Source organism: Habropoda laboriosa, unplaced genomic scaffold (assembly GCF_001263275.1).
Source record: "Habropoda laboriosa isolate 0110345459 unplaced genomic scaffold, ASM126327v1 scaffold89, whole genome shotgun sequence".
Taxonomy (NCBI): domain Eukaryota; kingdom Metazoa; phylum Arthropoda; class Insecta; order Hymenoptera; family Apidae; genus Habropoda; species Habropoda laboriosa.
The window spans coordinates 1,836,990-1,856,922 of NW_017100263.1; the positions used below are offsets into that span (position 1 = coordinate 1,836,990).

A 19,933-nucleotide genomic window follows, 5' to 3' on the forward strand; every position below is an offset into this window, starting at 1 on the left:
GTTTAACATTTTCATTGGCAAATAAACTCTTGAGACTCAGTATCGAAACGAAGATCGATTCTCGAAATGTAAGCGACGCTAAGCTGATGTTTTGATACGAACACGTTTCAAACATTATTCCATGTAGTTTAAAGCTTTGTCCGCAAGGCTTGCGTATGACATTCAATAAAATTTTGCTGAATAGTACAACGTCTCACGCATATATTGTGGAAAAATTTGGGTGATAAAGCTTAACGTGATCTTAAAGTCTAGAAAATTAATGCTGCTTCTCGAACCAGTTCTTTGGAACCTATCAAGAAAATCAAATTTTCTTTCGATCAAGCTTTGCTATTAATTTGATAAGGGATTGAAAATCAACCAAGTTAATCATTTGATTAATCTAATGAACATCATGTTTGGATCTTAATTTTATTTATTGCTTATTTATTTTAATAAATACATACTTCGGCTCCCTTTATAAATTACAATTAACTTTATAGGATAGGATTATCATTTGGATGACATATATAATAATGCGCGCCGTCGTTCAAATCCGCGACTAGCGATAAATTTCTTTTCGCTGCTCGTTTTGTTCTAACGTGTAATCTCGTTCCTTTTTTTTATCGTTCTATTTCTGCAGTGTGTATATCGTGTTTCATTTATTGATTCGTCCGCTTGATTCGCGCGTATGCCAGTATACACATTATATTTTCCCTTTTCGCTACGTGTTCTTAATAGAACGTTTAAATTTCGAGCTGGCTCTCGTCTTCCATTTCGACCGCTCGCACCTTTCCTTTCTCTCGTTTTCTCTCTTGCTCTCCCACTCTCACTCTTTCACTCTCTTTTTCCTCGACCGTCAGCGCGAGTGGTGAAGGCTACTATTCCTCCACGTGTGTTATTATTCCTGATTTTTTTCTTACTTTTCCCTTTCCTTTTTGTTTTTGTTCGACAATTAAATGTACTACATATACACATAACTACGATATAACGTCCAAGTGAGAAAATTTCGTTTTTATTTCAAAACTGGCAAGGTGACCAAGCACGGACATTCACGTGTCAATAAAAGTGAAGATGGTGAAAGAACTTTTTGTACTTCAGCGTAAAGGTGTGCATATATATGAAGACAATGGGATGAGTTATTCAGTGAGATGACACGATGAAAGTTCGTCGGTTGCGATCAATCAATTCGTCTGTTAAGCTGTTACGATTAAGTTTCTAACGAGTAAGTTGGTCGCACAGATCTTTACAGTTCACCATCGGGCTGCAGGTCGAAGCGTGGCGGGAATGCGGAACCATCCAATTGGGGTTTGAACGCTGATCGATGTGGCTGAAAAGTTCGGAAACGCAATTTATTATTTCCATTTGTCATGAATGCGACAGTTATTAACGATGGGACAGTGAATTTCTTCAAAAGCAATAACTGCTCTTACAATGAACAGTACAACTACAGTGATACACGTTTTTTTTCGATATTAGACACTGAGACACTTTCGAACAAAGAAATCTTTTAAGGGAAATATTCTTCAATTTTTAGAGATGGGATCAAGTTTTTTTTTCGAATTAGAGAATTCGAAATATATATAGTTTACGAATTAACGGATGTAAAATTTCACGAATCATAATTTTCAACATACATATTTTGTCCTTTCCAGGGGTAAAATAAAATAATTATCTTCTGTTTTTTAATTTGAAATTATCTTACTCTAACAAGTGGCGATATCGTCACGATAATACTTTATATTACGCACGTACAGTTAGACGAAAAGTGTATAGTCTTAATCCCATCCTTAACGAACTTCAATTCAATTAAATACTGCTGTATTTTTCGAGAAATTAAACACGTTTCGGGATATTTACACGTTCTCTGTGTCCTTTTCATTCAGTTCATGTATTTGTCGAAGATCTTTGGTGGTGCAATGGAAAAACAACCATAGGGGATTAAACGAGGGTCGTAATACCTCTCTTACGCAGTTGTTGTAATGATTTTGTTTGTTTAGTTTCGCGAAGAGGAACACACTGGACAATATGTCTACATTTATGTCCAATCGAAGTTAAAATCGAAGTTTAACCGCATCGCGCACAGTGTCTAAATAAAACCATAGGTAAATAAATCTATACACGCGTACATGTAACTAACTAATTGCTAACCAAGCAATGACTCGTCTAAATTCTATAGAAAGGGATCTATAGTGATCCGTTCGTAAACTATCGTGAATTTGTTGGGATAGGTAATACACAACGTTAATTAATGACCAAGACCAAGCTCCATACTTGTGAGGTATACCCCCAGAAGTGTTATCAGCTTTTCACACGGGTTTCACAAGAAAAAAAAAAAAGAAAAAAGACATTGACGATCGGCGGATGGGGATTCAGAACAATTCTGTCTGTATACAATTGTTTGCTTGCGATTATTGTGCTCTCCCTTCTTTTGACACACACACGTGCTTGTGACACGTGCACGAACTTACATGGACCGTCGCGATGCTCTTTACTCCAACGCGGAGGGCGCCTTACGGGCCTTCTGTTGGGGCTATACAGGGACATACAGATTTACAATTAGAGATAATTCGCGCAATAACTCCTCGTTGTGTGTGCTGCGCGGCTTTATGTTTCCTTGCTTTTCTACGAGATTTCGTTCACGATTCGAGATCCGAGATCCTAAGTTTACCATTGATATACGAAATTGATTCGCGTGGGACGAAGAATGCGTACATAGTTCGGTACGTTTCAAAAGGGGGTCCCTCTTAATGATGAAAAATTCTTTTCCTTTTATCTACACCTTTGATAGGAACCACTTTGTTCCTTTTCATTTCTATATTTTGAAGTTCACATAGCAATTAACAATAATCTTCTGGAATTCATTTCTGAGGAAATTTTAAACGAAACGTGTTTGGAATTGAGCAAAATTTGAGAAAATCAATAAGAATACTAATGCTTCGAATTGCATTCACTATATTCATTGCGTCCTTCGTGCTGGGATATTCCTAAATTTGTAAAATCTTAAACTTTCGGCCGTATACGTTTACTCTATATTGAATGTAATATTTGTATTAACTCTAGTAACCTGAGAATTTCTACGAAATCTTGACGATTTGTGAAATGTCATTTACAAAAAATGAAAACTTCATTGTTAAATCAGGTGAAATTATTTGTCCTGTCACTTAATCCCTTCAGCTTTTTAAAAGGTGCATTTTAGTGTTCGCGTCGAAGATATTCCAGGCATAAATTAAAGGACTCGGTGTTGAGTTTTGCGTGGTATAAAAGAATGATCATCGCTAGATAAGGTGTAAAGAGAAAAGAAAATAAAGGTGTAGAAATGAAGACGATATCGAGTGTGGAATAATTTAATATTCGCTTACCGCTGGGCTTAGTCCACGCGCAGCACTTCCTCCACGTCCTTTAGTGCGGAACTTGGTGATTGCCTGTTCAGCGAGGTCCGCCCTTTCCTCCGCTTCTTCAAGTTCTTGTTGCGCTTTGCGGAATTTCGCGAGATTCAGAGCAGCAATTTCTTCAGCTTCCTCAATCTGCCTCTTGTACGTCTTGATCTTCTGTTGAAGCTTATCAACAAGGTCTTGCATGCGTTCGTGGTTCTTACGGTCTTCATCGGCCTAAAAATTGCGCAAACAATCGGTAAAGTTCGAATAGTGTATAAGATTTTCTTTTCCATATTGCATATCGTATTGGATTCAGACCTGGAAGCTGAGTTCCTTAATGCGACGTTCGGACTTGCGGAGATTCTTCTGGGCGTCAGCGTGTCTCCTCTGTTCTCCGTCGAGTTCGTTCTCCAATTCACGTACACGTTGTTCAAGTTTCTGAATGGCCTTCTTACCACCCTTGAGGGCATTCGCTTCGGCTTCGTCAAGACGCACCTGGAGCTCCTTGATCTGAGTTTCGAGAGCTTTGCGGAGTTTCTCTTGTGTTTGAGCATGATCTTGTTCGGCTCGGAGTTCGTCGGCTAATCTAGCGGCATCGACCATGGCCTTCTTTGCTTTTTCCTCGGAGTTCTTCGCTTCGTTCAGCAGCTCATCCAAATCAGACTGAAGTAAACGAAATTTATAAATTGTACCAAATATTCTACATTCTTCTAGCATTTTACCGTGCTTCAAATGTGATTTAATCGTGACTAGCTCTTTTTCTCTACATTTTAACGAAAAGAAAAATGCGAATACTTACGTGCAGAGTCTGAAGTTCAGCCTCGAGTTTCCTCTTGGCAGCAGAGATAGAAGCGTTCTGAGCACCCAATTCATTCAGTTGTTCATGGCAGTCTGCCAATTCTTGCTCGGCCTGGCGACGTCCGCGGTCAGCTTGTTCGAGAAGAGTGCGGCTTTCCTCGAGTTCATTCTGAAGAGCGTTCGCCCGACGTTCGGAAATTCCAAGGAGTTCCCTTGCTTCGTCGCGTGCTCGTTGTTCTTCTTCAAGCGCGGTTTGCACATCTTTCAATTGTTGCTGGTATCTCTTGATGTTCTTCTGAGCTTCAGCATTTGCTTTGTTCGCATGATCCAAAGCGATCTCCAACTCGTTAATGTCAGCCTCAAGCTTCTTCTTCATGCGTAGCGCCTCAGCCTTACCCTGTGTACATTTTTAAACGACTTTCAAGTTTGGTTCTCCAATAAAATAGGAGAAAATTTAACGTTTCATGCTGTGCTTTTGCTTACTAACCTTAGCTTCGGCTTCGAGCGATGCTTGCATAGAGTCAAGAGCACGCTGGTGGTTCTTTCTGGTGTTTTCGAATTCTTCTTCCTTCTCCTGGATGCGTCGGTCAATTTCTTGTCTAACTTGGCTCAATTCAAGCTGGCTGCGCAACACTTTGTTCTCTTCCTGTTCCAGAGCGGCTTCGGCTTCTTCCAATGCGGCTTGAAGTTCATCCTTCTCAGCCTCCAGGCGCTTTCTGGCCTTTTCGATCTCGTGAATGTTGCGTCCACCTTCGCCGATCTGGTCCAGAAGGTCTTTCACCTCGTCGGCGAGATTCTTGTTTTCGCGACGTACTGCTTCCAGCTGTTCTTGGCCTTCTTCGTATGCGCCTATACGAAAACGAAGTGTGAATTATATTGGTATACAAAAGTGCGGTGTGCTGCGAATCATAAAAGTTTTTTGCCCCTTTCCTCGGATTTATGTGGGACTTTAATAATGTGGAACAATTGAGGTGATTTTTCTGTTTTCTTTTTGTTCTGTCCGTGAACTAAGTTGAACTAAGGAAGTGTAATTAAACGCGAAAAATATTAAATTGGGATTATCTTCGCGTCGCGTTGAATACAGGGTTTTTAAGTGCATTACAGTGTTTTCGCCATCTGTTCCTTGAATAGCGAAAAATAGTCTAAGAATGATCATTAAAGACACGAACCAGTCGCGACACTATAACTTGTGAAAACTCTGGATGTTTCACTTTCGAGGGGTTTTTATAATTTTCGATTGTTACGTCCCGGTTCGTGTCCAAAGTCATTGTACGGAAACAGGCTTGGTTACGTTTGCATGATTTAGAACTGACGTTCTAAGATTTTTCTATAGGTTTTCCTCATCTCAGTGTTCTCTTTCTTCGTTGACCATAAACAGCACATGCAGCGATTAAGGACGTATCAAATGAAAGGAAACGCAAGGATTCAGAATAAAGAGTGGAAAATATACCTCTGAGCCTGAATAATTCTGTGCTGTAGTTGCGACATTCCTTTTGACTGGCATCGAGTTCGGCAGCAAGATCGTCGACCTTGAGCTTCCATTCCCCAATGATCTTGTCGAAGGCCTTCTGTTTCTTTTCGGCAGCATTGGCAACTGCGGTTGCACGATCGACTTCGATTTGTAGGTCTTCCACTTCTGTCGACAATCTCTGTTTCGTCTTCTCGAGAGCAATAACCTTTTGGTTGAGGGATTCGATCGTTTCCTCTGCTTCCGCCAGACGAGCCTGTAACTTTCTCTTGGCTTCCTCGAGTTCTTCGGCTCTTGCAACTCCTTCGGACTCGTATTTCGTGCGCCATAGTTGTGCCTCTGCGTTCGCCTTGCTGAGTTGTCTCTGGAGATCTGCCTTGCCCTCTGCTTCCTCTTCGACTTGTTCTCGAATATTGTCCAGATCGTGCTCCAGGTTGCGGAATTTGCCAAGAAGTGTGGCGCGTTCCCTCGATTCTTCGTCGGCCAGGCGTTTCGTGTCCTCCAGTTGTGTCGTCAGTGAGATCTTGATCTTGGACAGCTGGCTGACTTGTGATTCAGCTTCCTCCAGTTGGCGCAGCAGGTCGCTATTTTCGATTGACAGTTTCTTCTTAGCAGCGTCGAAGTCGTTCAGAGTGCGGTTCACCTCCTCAAGTTTGCCCTGGGTCTCGTTCAACTGGTGTTGCAGTTGCTTTACGATCTTTTCTTGAGCAGCCTGTTTTTTGTTTTGGACATTTGAAAATCTTAGACGAATCGTTCGATTTTATCGATCGTAGTTGCATTCACTTTTGGAAGAGCTCGTTCATTGGTCTTTACTCGAGCATTAGGTGGTTGCAGTTTATAAACAAAAATAACTGCTGCGCAAAGCAAAAGGACTAAGTGTTCCATAAGTGAGTATTGCAAAAGGAAATTTGCGTATGCTCTTGATAATCCAAAAGTGAATGAATATTTCGAAATAGGGATGTACACACGAAGAGCAAGCTTTACAAGCTGGGCACACTTTCATACGACACGAGTGACACGTGGATACGTTCATGGGAATCACGATGCCTCTGCTGTTCTTGTTTCCCGTATTGCTGCATCAGTTGCCTGATAAAGCTGTTAGTTGCATTAGTCTGCTGTATCGTGGAGCTTTCTCGAAACATACATCTTACCTTTTCGTTACTTAATTGGTCTACGGATGCGCGCATATCATTCAGTTCGCTGAAGTACTGAACCTTGTCCTTTTCAACCCTAATTTTCATGAAAACAGATTTCAAGAGGGTAATTAGTAATTTGGGTGGACATTTGGAGAAATTAGAATCGACAAAATGAACATTTTATGGTTATGATAATATGTATCGCTTGATCACCGACGAAACCCTGGAAAAATGAATTGTAATGTTAAGAGGGAACTTCGCGTGCTCATTCTGGTACGATGAAACATTAAAACATTTTCCGTCAAAACCATTCAGGAGTAACTCGACGACAACAGACGAGTGACAAATAATTCTGAAAACAACGGGTTCGACATTCTCGTAGTTTCAATCTACCTTCTCCCGGGAAACTTGATCCGTTGCAGCGCGAGAATTGTTTAGCTCAGCATGGATGTCATGGCGGCCCTTTTCGGCTCTATTGAAGACATTCAATTATATCTCCAGTTCTTTATAAACAACTTTTCGTTATCTTTACTTTTAAGATTTTTTCGCTAATGACGTTTTCACTACTGATATTTCCTACTAAAATTGTAAATCTACGATAATACGAGCGAGAAGTACTCTTGGAAATTTCAAAACCGTGTTTCTAATTTCTGTTTCTAATATATTTATAAATTTACCTAGCCTTAAGTTTGTTAAGCGTGTCAATTTGTTCTCCCATTTCAGCGACGGCATCGTTATGCTTCTTACGCAAACTGGCAAGAGTAGCTTCATGTTGAATGTTAGCTTCTTCGAGATCTCTGCGGAGTTTGCTAAGTTCAGCTTCTCGTTTCTTGTTAAGTTCGATTTGAGCAGAGGTAGCGCCACCAGCTTCCTCGAGACGTTCGCCAAGTTCCTCGAGTTCTCGTGCCAAGTCGCTGCGCTGTTTCTCAGCTTTCACACGAGAACCGCGCTCAGCTTCGATCTAACAGGTATACAGACATAGGAGAACTTCGTTGTTGTTTCCTGCATCGCAACAATTACAATAATAAATGGAACGGCTGCATAGAAACTTACCTCCTCTTCGAGTTCTTCGATACGGGCTTGTAATTCCTTAATCTGTTTCTGCAGTTTGCCTACTAAGGATTGTTCGTCTTCAAGTTTGGCAGTTAAAGAGGAGAGTTCCTTGTCTTTGCGTTGAATGGTTTGTTCAAGTTCTTTCTTATTTCTCTCGAGGTCCGCAACGGCTTCTTGCGTGAGTTTTAAGTCACCCTCTACTTTTCGTTTAGCTTTCTCTACGTCGGCTCTGTCGAATCAAGCGTACACATATACATTTATGCAATATTATAAATTTGATATTTCGAAAAAAATACTTTAACTAACTAAGAAGTTTCTTAACACATATGTAGGAACCGACGGGAAAATACTGAGAGGGACCCAACGGGAATCGAATCCGGGAATCGGTTTCCTATTTGGGTATGGAGGCCCCGATACTACACTCGGCCATCCTGAACTGACATTCGCCCTCGAATGTCCTCAGCGCAACACAACTCAACACTTTCGGGCACACTCCCCCACAAAGTGGCACACAGCCGAAACAACGCATTTTTGAGAGACGTGCACAACCCTCAACATGTTTTCATCACCACACCTCCTGGCTTCGTGTAGCCGTAGATGCCTCCATCCCGGACGAGCCCCCATTTGTAGGAACCTAGAGAAAAATATTGAGGGACCCAACGGGGATCGAACCCGAGACCTTCGTCTTACCAAGCCGAGGGTTTGCGCGCTACGCCAACCACTCCCTCTCTATTGTCCCTTCGAGGTTTCCTATTTGGGCATGGAGGCCCCGATACTACACTCGGCCATCCTGAACTGACATTCGCCCTCGAATGTCCTCAGCGCAACACAACTCAACACTTTCGGGCACACTCCCCCACACAGTGGCACACAGCCGAAACAACGCATTTTTGAGAGACGTGCACAACCCTCAACATGTTTTCATCACCACACCTCCTGGCTTCGTGTAGCCGTAGATGCCTCCATCCCGGACGAGCCCCCATTTGTAGGAACCTAGAGAAAAATATTGAGGGACCCAACGGGGATCGAACCCGAGACCTTCGTCTTACCAAGCCGAGGGTTTGCGCGCTACGCCAACCACTCCCTCTCTATTGTCCCTTCGAGGTTTCCTATTTGGCTATGGAGGCCCCGATACTACATATAATTTGTGAAAGCTATGAGATTAATACTCTGAGAAATCACTAACCGGGATTTCTTTTCACGTTCGAGGGAGTCTTCGAGTTCGTCGAGTGTATGCTCCAGCTTGATTTTCACTTTGTTCAAGTGATTAACCTTATCCTCAGCAGCTTGGAGCTCTTCGGCAGTCTTTTGGTTAACTTCACCCTGGTTCTTCTTTTCCTTGTTCAATTTGTTGATCAGTTCGTCTTGGTGGGCGATCTCGTCGTTCAGGTTACGGATTTGATGATCTTTTGTGGCTTTATCTTGCTCAGATTTCTGCAGGTTAAGTTCGAGGTCTTCGATGTCCTTTTTTAGGCCTGCTACTTCCTGTTCGAGTTTCTTCTTGTTTTGGAAAAGATTGTTTCGCGCATCTTCCTCTTCTTTGCATCTGTCATTGAGATCCTGTAATGCATGGAAACTAGTGAGATTTCCATTCCTTTCAAACTTACCATTTCCTCTTTCAATAACAATCATCATACTATGTACAATAATTACCGATGTTTCGTTCTTCTATTTCACAGCGATACTTGTTCATTCAAGTTTCTTCTTAAAACATGAGTCTTTTTTTATTAAATTCAATCAACAATATTTTTCTAGCAATAATAAGTTACTAAATTTTTTAACTGAATCTCCTTGATAAAGGTAATTCTTTCTTGCTTAACGTATAACGAATGCATTGATATAATTGCTATTGATACAAATCATTATGCAATGTAAGTGTCAATTCATTTGTAACAATAATATTCACCGATGTTTAAGTATTATAATTGCCGCAGAAACCACATTAATTTTCAATACAAAATGCAGAATGCGGAAGTACATAGGTACTCCAAGTCTCATCTAAGTTAACCTCTGACTTATCAAACAGTAGTTTCTTACTAATTACTGATCGCTACTACAATGTCCCAAAGACTAATCTTGCAAAAAGTCACATAATTTGTTTCTTTTCATTTTCCATGTAACGAATACGAATGTATATAATTGTATTATAAAAACATTTCACCTTTTGATCACTTCTTTATCTGCAGTATTGAACGAAATAAGAAATTATACACGGTGTCTTTGAACTCATGGTACAGCCCGGAAATAGGTCGAAAAAATAAGTCGAAAATTCAGAGTAACATTTTTTCGTACCAAGCTTGATTTCTGAATAAATTAACGACGAATATTCGCTGAGTATGCTTGCACTTACGCTTTTGAGTACATTTCCCAGAGTATTTCCTGCTTCCGAATGTTCAAATGCAAGAATAATTTTATCTTTGAGTTGTTCTCGTCATGGTACACAAGAGACTCGACATGGCTCCATAAGTAAAAATCTACCGGTGTCAAATCCGGGAATCGTGGTAGCCAAGCTATTTCACCGTTACGACCGATCCAACAGGTATATTACTCTTATTACATTTGTATCTTTTATTACCTAATATGATAAACCCAAACAGAAATACAGGTAACTTTCAGTGATATTTATAAGACGTAGGCTTAAGTGAGATTATGTGTAAGTGCACGCGTAGTAAAAAACGATACTCTACATTTTCGACTAATTTTTTCACGTAGATTCAACCCTTTTCGTTGCTGTATATTACTTTATTAATTTTTAGTTCTCTGTGACGTAATTCGTTTAATGTCAAATAATTTCAGGCAATGCCTACATTTAAAATCTATGGTCGATATGTATTTTTTAGATGTTATACCAGCACTCTAATTTGAATTACATATATACTTCTTATAAGAATAATTCCATCGTTGCAATTTTCCGTGATTATTTTGACAAAATGTATGCGAACATTGTAAAGTGTTTAACGAATTCTTAGTTAAATATTATCGATACTATTTGCACGTTATAGAAATCGATTTGTCCGAAAATAACTAAGTTCGTTAAAAGTAATTTGCATTTCTACATTTATACTAACCTTTGGTTTCCTTTTTTTAGAACAACGAATGTTCACACAGGACTCGGAATAAAGTGAATACAAATAATTGAATCTCTTCCATGATATTTAAAGTTACAACCATGAAGATCTGCTAAGACTCTACAACTATGATAATCGGAATTAAAACGAGGAAGCAATTAAAATGAAAAATACTCGTTACACCGAGGGAAATAACGAAACCGTGTAAGTAGACGCGTTTGGGAATGACGGTAGCAAATTTCTGAAACGAAAACGAACGGTCGAGGGGTTGCATGATGACGCATATAAGTGTACCAACGTATAAATACACCATACACCTGTTACTGCCTTCCTTTTCGCGGTTATTCCAGCACACAACCACGCCCACTTTTAATAATCTGGAATCTGGGATCGTCGGCAGCTAAATTTGGAGGTGTCGAAGGTAGGGGTAAAGTAGTCAACGTTCCTCTCTATATCAAGTATCTTAAGCTGATTTAAACACTTTTTCTTCATTCTTCCGCTTCCTTCCTCCCTTGCTACCCGTATACGACACTGTACATTTTCATACTGGGTTTAATCATGAATATCGCGTTCAGATTCGATTACCTTTTCTTTCATCTTGTATTCAACTGCCCTTGTTTCCTGATTTTCGTGAAAATATTCTCTTCTAATGTTATCACGTTTCTTGAACGGAATGCTTGTGTATCAGATATACCAGTAACATGAATTTCGTACAATTTGAATACGGGTGAAGTATCTCCCGTTTCTAAGAAGTTTCAACTTTTCAGATTTATTAACGTCGATGAAAAATTGTCGATTGCTTAAATTCACTGTTTCCCGCTAAGTTGAATTTCTTATTCCAGTAAACGTACGAGATAATTCTAAATTTAATCTAAAAAATGAATCTGCGACAGTACGACCGGTGTTGACATAAAATATGAGTTAGTCAGTCGTTTAAGAGGCGCCCGTTAAAAATAGTTTGGTATTCTGGAACGGATCTTATCCTGCACGGAATTCTTGGAGCTCTTTTTATGTTACACGATCAATTCCACCGCTATCCAATTTCTTTCAATAAACTGGTCGGTTTCGTTAACTATTTCGAGCACAGGAATTCGTTACGAAAAGGAACCAGATGAAAAGCGTACAGTCCTGGGAGTTTAGAATCTAATACGAGTAAAGCTGTCTCATTTGTAACAATACTTTTTACCTTTTTGCTTTACGTTAGAAAAGAAGTTGTGCAGGTTGCTGTTGTTAGACGTATGCATGTGTCAGTCTGTTTCTGTTTTCAGACTCTTGCACACTGACACTGACAACGTCAGGTCTCCCAGGTTAACAATATTATTCGGTTTTACGTTTCGTTAGCATTCCGATAAAATTCAATTTCTCAAGTGTACTCCGATGCGATGAATCGTTCGACGAAGTTACAATACTTTACAGGGGGGGGGATGTGCGGAATGGAAGAGAAGAGGCCGAAATTGTTGAAGCGACGAGGGCAAAACCAAAGAAAAGAATCTAAAATAAGAATTTGGTGATAATTTTGGAATGAATGCAGAATGTAGAAACGACCGAAATGATACTGGATGATTCGTCGTCGAAGAAAAATAGCCTGCGGTGAACGATAGTCAGATGCGTCTGACTAATGACGCACCTCTGCTACTTAATGTTCATGCTTACGAAACGACGATGTATCAACTCTTGCCAGGTGCATCATTTTCTGTAATTCGAGCCAGATCCGTTTAAATTATGATCAGCTTGTAAATTTTGAATTTCAAGCTCTCTCGGAGAAAGCTATAGCATAAATGTTACGTCGAAACTTCTGGATTTCATTACCTCACCCTTTTGGAATTTAAAACTACATTCTTGATATTTTCATCTCGTTATGATAGTTATCGCGTTCAAAACATTTATGTGACTAGAGAAATTTGTCGTTTTTAGAATCGTTACGGTGACATTACGTTCTAACGGAGTAAATTAAAAAGAAATTGTTCCGTTTCTACGTACAAAACTAGAAACGATGTTGTTCTTCGTACAAAATTTGTCGCTTTTCAAATTATGGATTCTTCGCCGTTAATATAACAACAGATTTCTAAATAAGTGCTCTTCGATCATTTTTCGAATTATTTCGTATAAATTGAAATATACGATCAATTGTTTATAAACTGCTAAACAAATATTCTAGCAACTCAAATTATTGGAAATTAGGAAGCTATTATTAATTAGGAGCTATGCAAAAGCGGATCTGCTATTGTTTAGGATGGACACTTAAAATTTTACTTTCCTATTTAATCACAGATCCTTCCTGATTTCCAATATTTTTCTTACAATTGAGGCTGTAATATGTTTCACGTATTACGTCCTCGGTTGATTTCACGAATGTTAAGGATAAATTAATAACCTGATTGTTTTCCGTTTCGACATCGAACCATTCGTCTGGGAGGTATAATTATCGTTTGCCTAATTCATCGTTCGATTTGCGGAGGACGTACACTGATTCATCGCGTAATGGATCTTGTTGTCAACGAATCGTGCCAATTGAACTACTTTCTGCTATATGAATTTTGCACAAGAAAATCATTGATTGGTTTCTTCATTGATTGGATTGCAAGGGAAACTTAAATGTCTGATTTTTAACTAGTACCGGCTTGTTCTTTCTATCAATCTTTAATATTTTTATTCAAAGATTCAGTTGTCACAGTACTTTGCTTTTCCAATTCACACTTCGTTTAATTTCTTAAAAATGACACGCGACAATGAGATTGAACCTCGATTAAAAAAGGACTCATATCTTCAGAAAACTGTTTCTTTCCTTTGACTGGCAAATGAGAATAATTGTCGGTAAATTAAAACTTACCTGAAGTTGTGACTCGAGGTCAGATTTCTGAGCGGCCAATTTCAAGGATTTCTCCATGTATTCCGAGAGAGAACCTTTCTCGCCATCCAGCTGTCGTTGCAAGGCATTCCTTTCCGTGATAAGTTTCGTGTTTTGCTCCTCGAGTTCCTTGCGCAACTTCTCTTCCTTTTCGAAGGCTTCCTGAGCTTTCTTTGCTTTCTCTTCGAGCGCCTGCAATTGGGATTCCATATCACCGTTAGATTTCTGCTCGCTCGCAGCGGCGTTCGTGTCCTCGACCAGCGTGTCACCCATTCTCTTCTCTCAATTCACAGATCTTTGGCCAAACACTCGCCGAACGTGAAAACCGTCGCGAAAAGTAACAACTGATCAATTGAAGAATCTAAAAGCGTTCTCCCATCGGAGAGGATCCAACGTCGATCAGAAGTATAAAGGAGAATGAACGGTAGAGAAGAATGTCGAATGTCGTTTTCGTGTTACAATCTTTCGTTCGGGGTTTGATATCGATAACGAAAGTGAAAAAAAAAAGATAAAAAGAAGTAAAGACCGAAGAAATGCTTCAGTCGCGTTCGCAGCAATATTCGTTGTGTAAAAAAGGGGGCAAAGTTCGATAAAGAAAGGTTTTCGAAGAAGTCGGCGTAAGATCGCGCATTCGACTGATCTTCGGTTTACCAGAGGCTCAACTTTTCTACCCAAAATCCCTCTTCGTGGTCGTCGCGAGGAATCACCGCCCCCACTCCAGCAATACTCATCGTAGAAAAATATTTATAACCGATCCCGATGACGAAAAAGGAACTTATACGTGTGCAACCAGAAGAGGCTACCATGACAAACTGGCTAGGTGGAGGGGGATCGACGAAATTAGAAGCTGTTCCAGTAAGCTCCGAACGAGCAAACTCCAGTCTCCTTTTACGCTCCAGACAGTGTAACACCGATCGACCACGTTATTCCCGTAGGAGCAGCCCATGGAATTGGCTTTCTCCCGTAGTTGGGAACAAGCATCGTTTCGTGAAAAGGGGTGGGATCGTTTTACTGCGTCGGCGCGGTTAGATTTATGCTCTGCTAATATCATTTATAGCAGATGATACTATTTTCGATTGAATATGACTCGGACTACTTCATTTTCGTTGACCCGGTGGAAAATTCGGATAATCGCGCGATTAGACGAGTACCGACCTTAGACCAGACTGATCTGATTACAAAAGATTGTTCCTATTTCTGTAGTCGTTCTGCACTCCGCTAAATCGGTAGGTCGTTCGATCGATTGTGAAATCTCCGTAAATTATTGTCAAATATCATCGATGATCTGTTACCAACAATTTTCGTTGTGTCTATCTTTAATAACGAACTGACATTTTTAAATTGAAAACGGTTATGCCTTGAAAAATGTAAAATTGTTTCGAAGCTTTACGGTTAATTGCCTGCCGCAGAACGTGCTATATGCTTGACGACTTTTTAAGCAATAACGAAATTTTGACTTCAAAATATAGTAAACAGAAGATTTAAATATCTTAGTTTGTGAAAATAATTTTCCAAAATAAAATTCTACCAAAGATACCGAAATAGAGGTCGTTTCGTTTTTAAGGTCGACAGAGTTCACGATGAAATCGAGATTCTGGAATTTATTAAATGTAACAGTAAGTTTATAATACTATAGTCGGATCAGGAAAAACTAATATTTTTGTTTTATTTATATCATCGATAGGAGGGATTATTGAAAATTACGAGAAAGAAAGAGAGAGAAAAGTACGCGCCAAAACGTGTTGGAGGCCTATTTATAGGGTACTAAAAAAAGACGAAATGATTTAGCTTCGATTCCTTTATAATAGGAATTTTGATAAGACAAATGTTGCGAAAATTCTTCACCAATTATATAAATTATGTCAAACTTCATCTAAATCTACGAAAGGTATTTCAAACGTTAAGTTTACATCACACTGATGTCTCTTTTAATCTTCCACCTACACGAGCAACATTATTCATTCGCCTTATGTAGGATATATTTAAATTGTTTAATCAAAACACGTTCTATTTATAGACGCGAACAAATTTCTTCAGAGCGTTTCATTCAACGTATCACTTCTGACTAGAGCTAATCTATTTGTACAGCACGTCCCTATTTTTAATATAACGTTACTCTGAAAGCCAATTAAGTAGTACAAGCGAAACCTACAGTATCTCTATCAGCAATAATTAGTTTCACTCTTTATAGTTCGAAGTGATCCAGATGAAGATCTCGATAACCAGCGTTTCAACATTCGATACCTTTCTAACGTAAGTAAATCAATATTCGTACGTTATATTGTTTATTTACTGACACTTTGCTCCATTTTTTTAACGTACAAAACGATATGTAAAAACAAGAAGCATCGGAAAGATTTCTAATTAAGTTGTAACTGTAAAACGGTATTCTTGAGATATTTATCCCGTGCGTTCTTTTTAAATTAAATCTTTTAACGGTGCTTTCGAAGAAGAATTATATGGAACGTCGGACAATAGCGGAAACCATTGCTTGTCTTTTCGAATGTGAGATCGGGAAAAGAAGAAAATAGCCAGCTTGAGAAAATAAACGGGACGTCAAAAGCTGACGCTTCTGGGAAATGAAATGATCAAGCCTCGGTAAACGAACGAACAAATTTTATGGTAAAATCCAGTGCTATGTTTCGCTTCTCGTAAATTATCAGGAAATGTAGTACAGTAAAAGTTAGTAGCGATACTGTCCGAAGGTTCTTAAAATGATTGTTTGATCTCCGGTAGGGAACACCTTCCTTAGCAAGAAATGTTGAATAGAATAGACATTATGAGATAAACTTACAATAGTGTTACGCAATTTGACCTAATAATGAATGTGTTACCGATCAAATATTATTCGATTGAAGAATCCACGTTCGTAAGTATTACCTTCAAGTTTTGGCCAAAGATTGAATCAAGTGTTTCACGTAAATCGAAAACACGTATAACATGTTAATATTTGATACGTAATATGAAATTGTTAATAAGACGTATGCGCATGATAGGCGAAACAATGTGATGGAAGAACAAATATTTCAAACTTGCGTAAAACTTTAACATTGTTTTGAGACGTTCAGCTAATTCAGGGAAAACGAAAAATTTTATGAAAAACTTCCATAATGTTGTAAAAGTTTCTAGACGAAACAGCAAACATTGGGAATCATTCTATGTAATAAATTATAAATAATACGAAGTAATATTTTCGTAACATTTGTATCGAATGGCTACGGAAAGGTCGCGATGCGTCATTTCAAAGCGCTTAAAATTTTATTTTGTTCATGTTTCTTGTTTGTCTCAAAAAATGAAAAATTTTATTCAGCTTCGTGAAATGTGCGGATGTAGACATATCGAAAAGTCATACTCGAATAAAAGAAATTAATGTACTATCTTACGAAAGAAATTGAAAAAAAAGTATGTAATAATAATAATATTATAACATTAAGAAAGATCGAGGGATATCTAAGAAATAACTTTTGTATTATATGTATGCAAAGGTGCAAAGTGTATGCGAATGTATGTGAAATGCATAAAGTATTTAGTTAAACTACTCACAGCAAGCTCGTCTTCGATACGAGAGACGTTGAGGAGGGGTTTAACTTTCTGCCACAATTTCCACCATGGCCAAGTACGAAGTTGCAGGTACTTTCTCAAATTCCTTTGAACGACAACCAAAGCCAGACGTTGTTCCTGGAGTTTCTTGTAGTCTTTTCTGGACAAGTAACCTCTGATGTAGGCTTGCATCCAGGACACAATCTTGCCGAGACGCTCGTCACGGAACTCTTCCATCTGACCCAGGACTCCGGCACGGAAGAATACCTGTTGTTTTTCAAAGTAGCGGTGGGAAAAAAAGTTTCGGTTAGTAATTGTTCTTCCGGCATTTCCTACGAATTACTTTGATCATTCTCGGTGTCGAATTTGCCTTGCATATATGAACGTTACTAGGCGCGGGAAATATTTTAAATTGACTGTTCGAAGAATAGGTATTGAAAATTCTATTGGACGATGAATAAGGCCGTGCTTAAACACTTTCGTTTGAGCCGAGACGATCAAAGTAACGTTCTTTTAAGAAAGGAGTTAGTACGCAGAATTTCATAAAGCGGAACCTCTGTTTGGCCTGTATTAAAATAGGAAATAGGACATAGAAGCACGATAAACTAATCTAGAACATTAAAAAGCGGAACAAAGGGTTACCTTGTATTTGCTGAATAAAAGAAAATATGCCCAAAGAAATTTCAATGAATTAATATCGTACGTTTAGATTAGATTTAGATTACATTAAGAAGGATTGGTTACTGTTATCCCGAGATCAAGCTTTCAACCTTTTACTTTTCTTGTGGTTCATTCGTTCGTTTCTAACATACTAATTGAGGAATAAAAACATCTTAAGTGGACACATGTAAAATGTTCGTTAGCCGAACTAATTTTGTTGGAATTAATTTAAAATAACAAAAGTGTTTCCTATCTCGTACAGTGTAGAAAAAGGAATACGCGTATGTACGTGAAAATATTCATGAAAATATTTTCATGACGAGTGTTTCTTGTTAGAAAGTATCAAGATCAAGATTAACAAGATCGAAAGCTTGTGCTAGAGAAGTATTATACTTCATTTGTGTTATATTAGACGACCTTTCGTGTTATTACAGGTTAAGCTATGAGTTGTTGTTGTTAGTTAATTGTTCAGTTATTATGAGTTAACCAAAGGCGTCTAGTACCTTGGTGAGACCCATACGATATAGCTCTGGCTCCAGATTGATTGCGTCCAGAATCAGCTGGGTCGCTTTTTGTGGGTCGCAAGGTTCTTTGATGGCATTGGCGCACAGAATTTTGTATCTGCGGTGGTTCGTTTTATGGTTGGGGTGGCACAACAAATAAAAAATATCCACACATGGTTAAACGCTTGTAGACGATCTAATTGTTATGATACTAACAATGGGATTGCATTGTATTTCTAAGGGAAGATTGCTGACTGGCATGAGATCTGTCCTGTAGTTGGTCTCACGTTTGTTACATTTTTCAAGATTTCTAAAATAGAACTGTACGTAAGCAATCATCTACTGTATATCTACTTTGTTCATCTGCTTGCTTCTAGAATTCTATCTGAATGTAGAACTGACGGCACGGAAGTTCTGCGTTAGAAATCTATAGCGTTCAAAGGGAATAAGGCAATTGTGATTCGTAAATCAACCTCAAGATGTTTTAACAGATGTTTTCGTTGGTTAAACACGTTTGCACTTGTGTTTATGCGAGGCAGCGTCGATTATTAACATGAGAAATGTAATTCCTGCGAAATAAATGTTTGAGTGGTTGATACATGCAGCGCAGCGAGATAAAATCTACCTGAGGTTGTTTCGTGACTTTACGTATCAAGAGGCATAAATGCCGTTTAAAGTTTCCAAAGAGCAAAGTTAACAATCTGACGCAGTTATTACGGGGAAGTGAAACCTTTTCATCACAGAAGCAAATTATTCAACGAATTTTAAATGCATTCAGAGCTTAATTTTCGATCGTTTCATATGTAACCGTACCATGCGTCGTCAAACTGATAGCAATATCGTTTTATACGTCGCCGTTTATTGAAATCTGCGCTGAATGTATAAGCCAGAAATCAAACAATCGATGAAGTTCGCGGAACCACATGAAAGCTCGTTATGCGCAGTAAACGTAATCGCCGATATTCGTGTGCGTAACGAGCAGCCCGCAATCGCGAAAGAAAACGTGCCTTGGTGTGTCCAAGACGATATTGATCGGGATCTAGGCCAGACGCCTCCAAAATCGCCGCTGCAGCCTTCTTCGGGTCAGAAGCCACCTTATCGACTGCTGCTGGCGCTAGAATCTTGTACCTACAGGTGGGTGGGTTGCAAGGCAAAAGAAAACAGGAAATCGAACTCTATTAGTACAGGGTCACCACAAATCTAACGACTGAGAATGATTGTGCTCGCATATCGGTTTAGACGTTTGAGTAAATGAACGAAAGGGAGATTCTGCTCTGCATCGGTTCCGCTTCTTTCGACACGTACTGTTCATTAAATACAACTTTATACATTTCCACCAATCTTTCTAAGGGTCACACAAGGCTTACTACGTGCATATACATATTCATGATGAGTAACTTATGAGTTTGAAATTTCTAACTGGTGGTGCTACTTGAAGGGGCATGTTTACTGACAAAGACATGTTTCTCAACTTTACGTGACTCGTGCATAAACTTTCCACCAGAC

The 19,933-nt window shown here is 39.0% G+C and overlaps 1 protein-coding gene across 13 annotated transcripts in view; it reads right to left on the minus strand.

Annotated features, from left to right (window-relative positions):
* Window positions 1-632: 632 nt before the first annotated feature.
* Window positions 633-19,933, minus strand: part of LOC108573119 (myosin heavy chain, muscle) — a 43,358-nt gene continuing 24,057 nt past the window's right edge. For 8 of the 13 annotated variants that reach the window (XM_017935493.1, XM_017935492.1, XM_017935491.1 and 5 more), the window contains exons 14-26: window positions 19,435-19,555; window positions 17,268-17,531; window positions 13,707-13,916; window positions 8,995-9,368; window positions 7,809-8,037; window positions 7,433-7,716; window positions 6,771-6,849; window positions 5,602-6,331; window positions 4,639-5,000; window positions 4,153-4,548; window positions 3,672-4,016; window positions 3,339-3,587; window positions 633-1,306 (exon numbers count right to left, since the gene is read on the minus strand). In XM_017935493.1, coding sequence (XP_017790982.1) covers window positions 1,223-1,306; window positions 3,339-3,587; window positions 3,672-4,016; window positions 4,153-4,548; window positions 4,639-5,000; window positions 5,602-6,331; window positions 6,771-6,849; window positions 7,433-7,716; window positions 7,809-8,037; window positions 8,995-9,368; window positions 13,707-13,916; window positions 17,268-17,531; window positions 19,435-19,555 — 3,727 coding nt within the window. In that variant the 3' untranslated portion in view covers window positions 633-1,222. Of the gene's footprint in view, window positions 1,307-3,338; window positions 3,588-3,671; window positions 4,017-4,152; window positions 4,549-4,638; window positions 5,001-5,601; window positions 6,332-6,770; window positions 6,850-7,148; window positions 7,228-7,432; window positions 7,717-7,808; window positions 8,038-8,994; window positions 9,369-13,706; window positions 13,917-17,267; window positions 17,532-19,434; window positions 19,556-19,933 lie in introns of all 13 variants that reach the window. The other 5 variants (XM_017935495.1, XM_017935494.1, XM_017935497.1 and 2 more) reach the window with 3 other exon arrangements.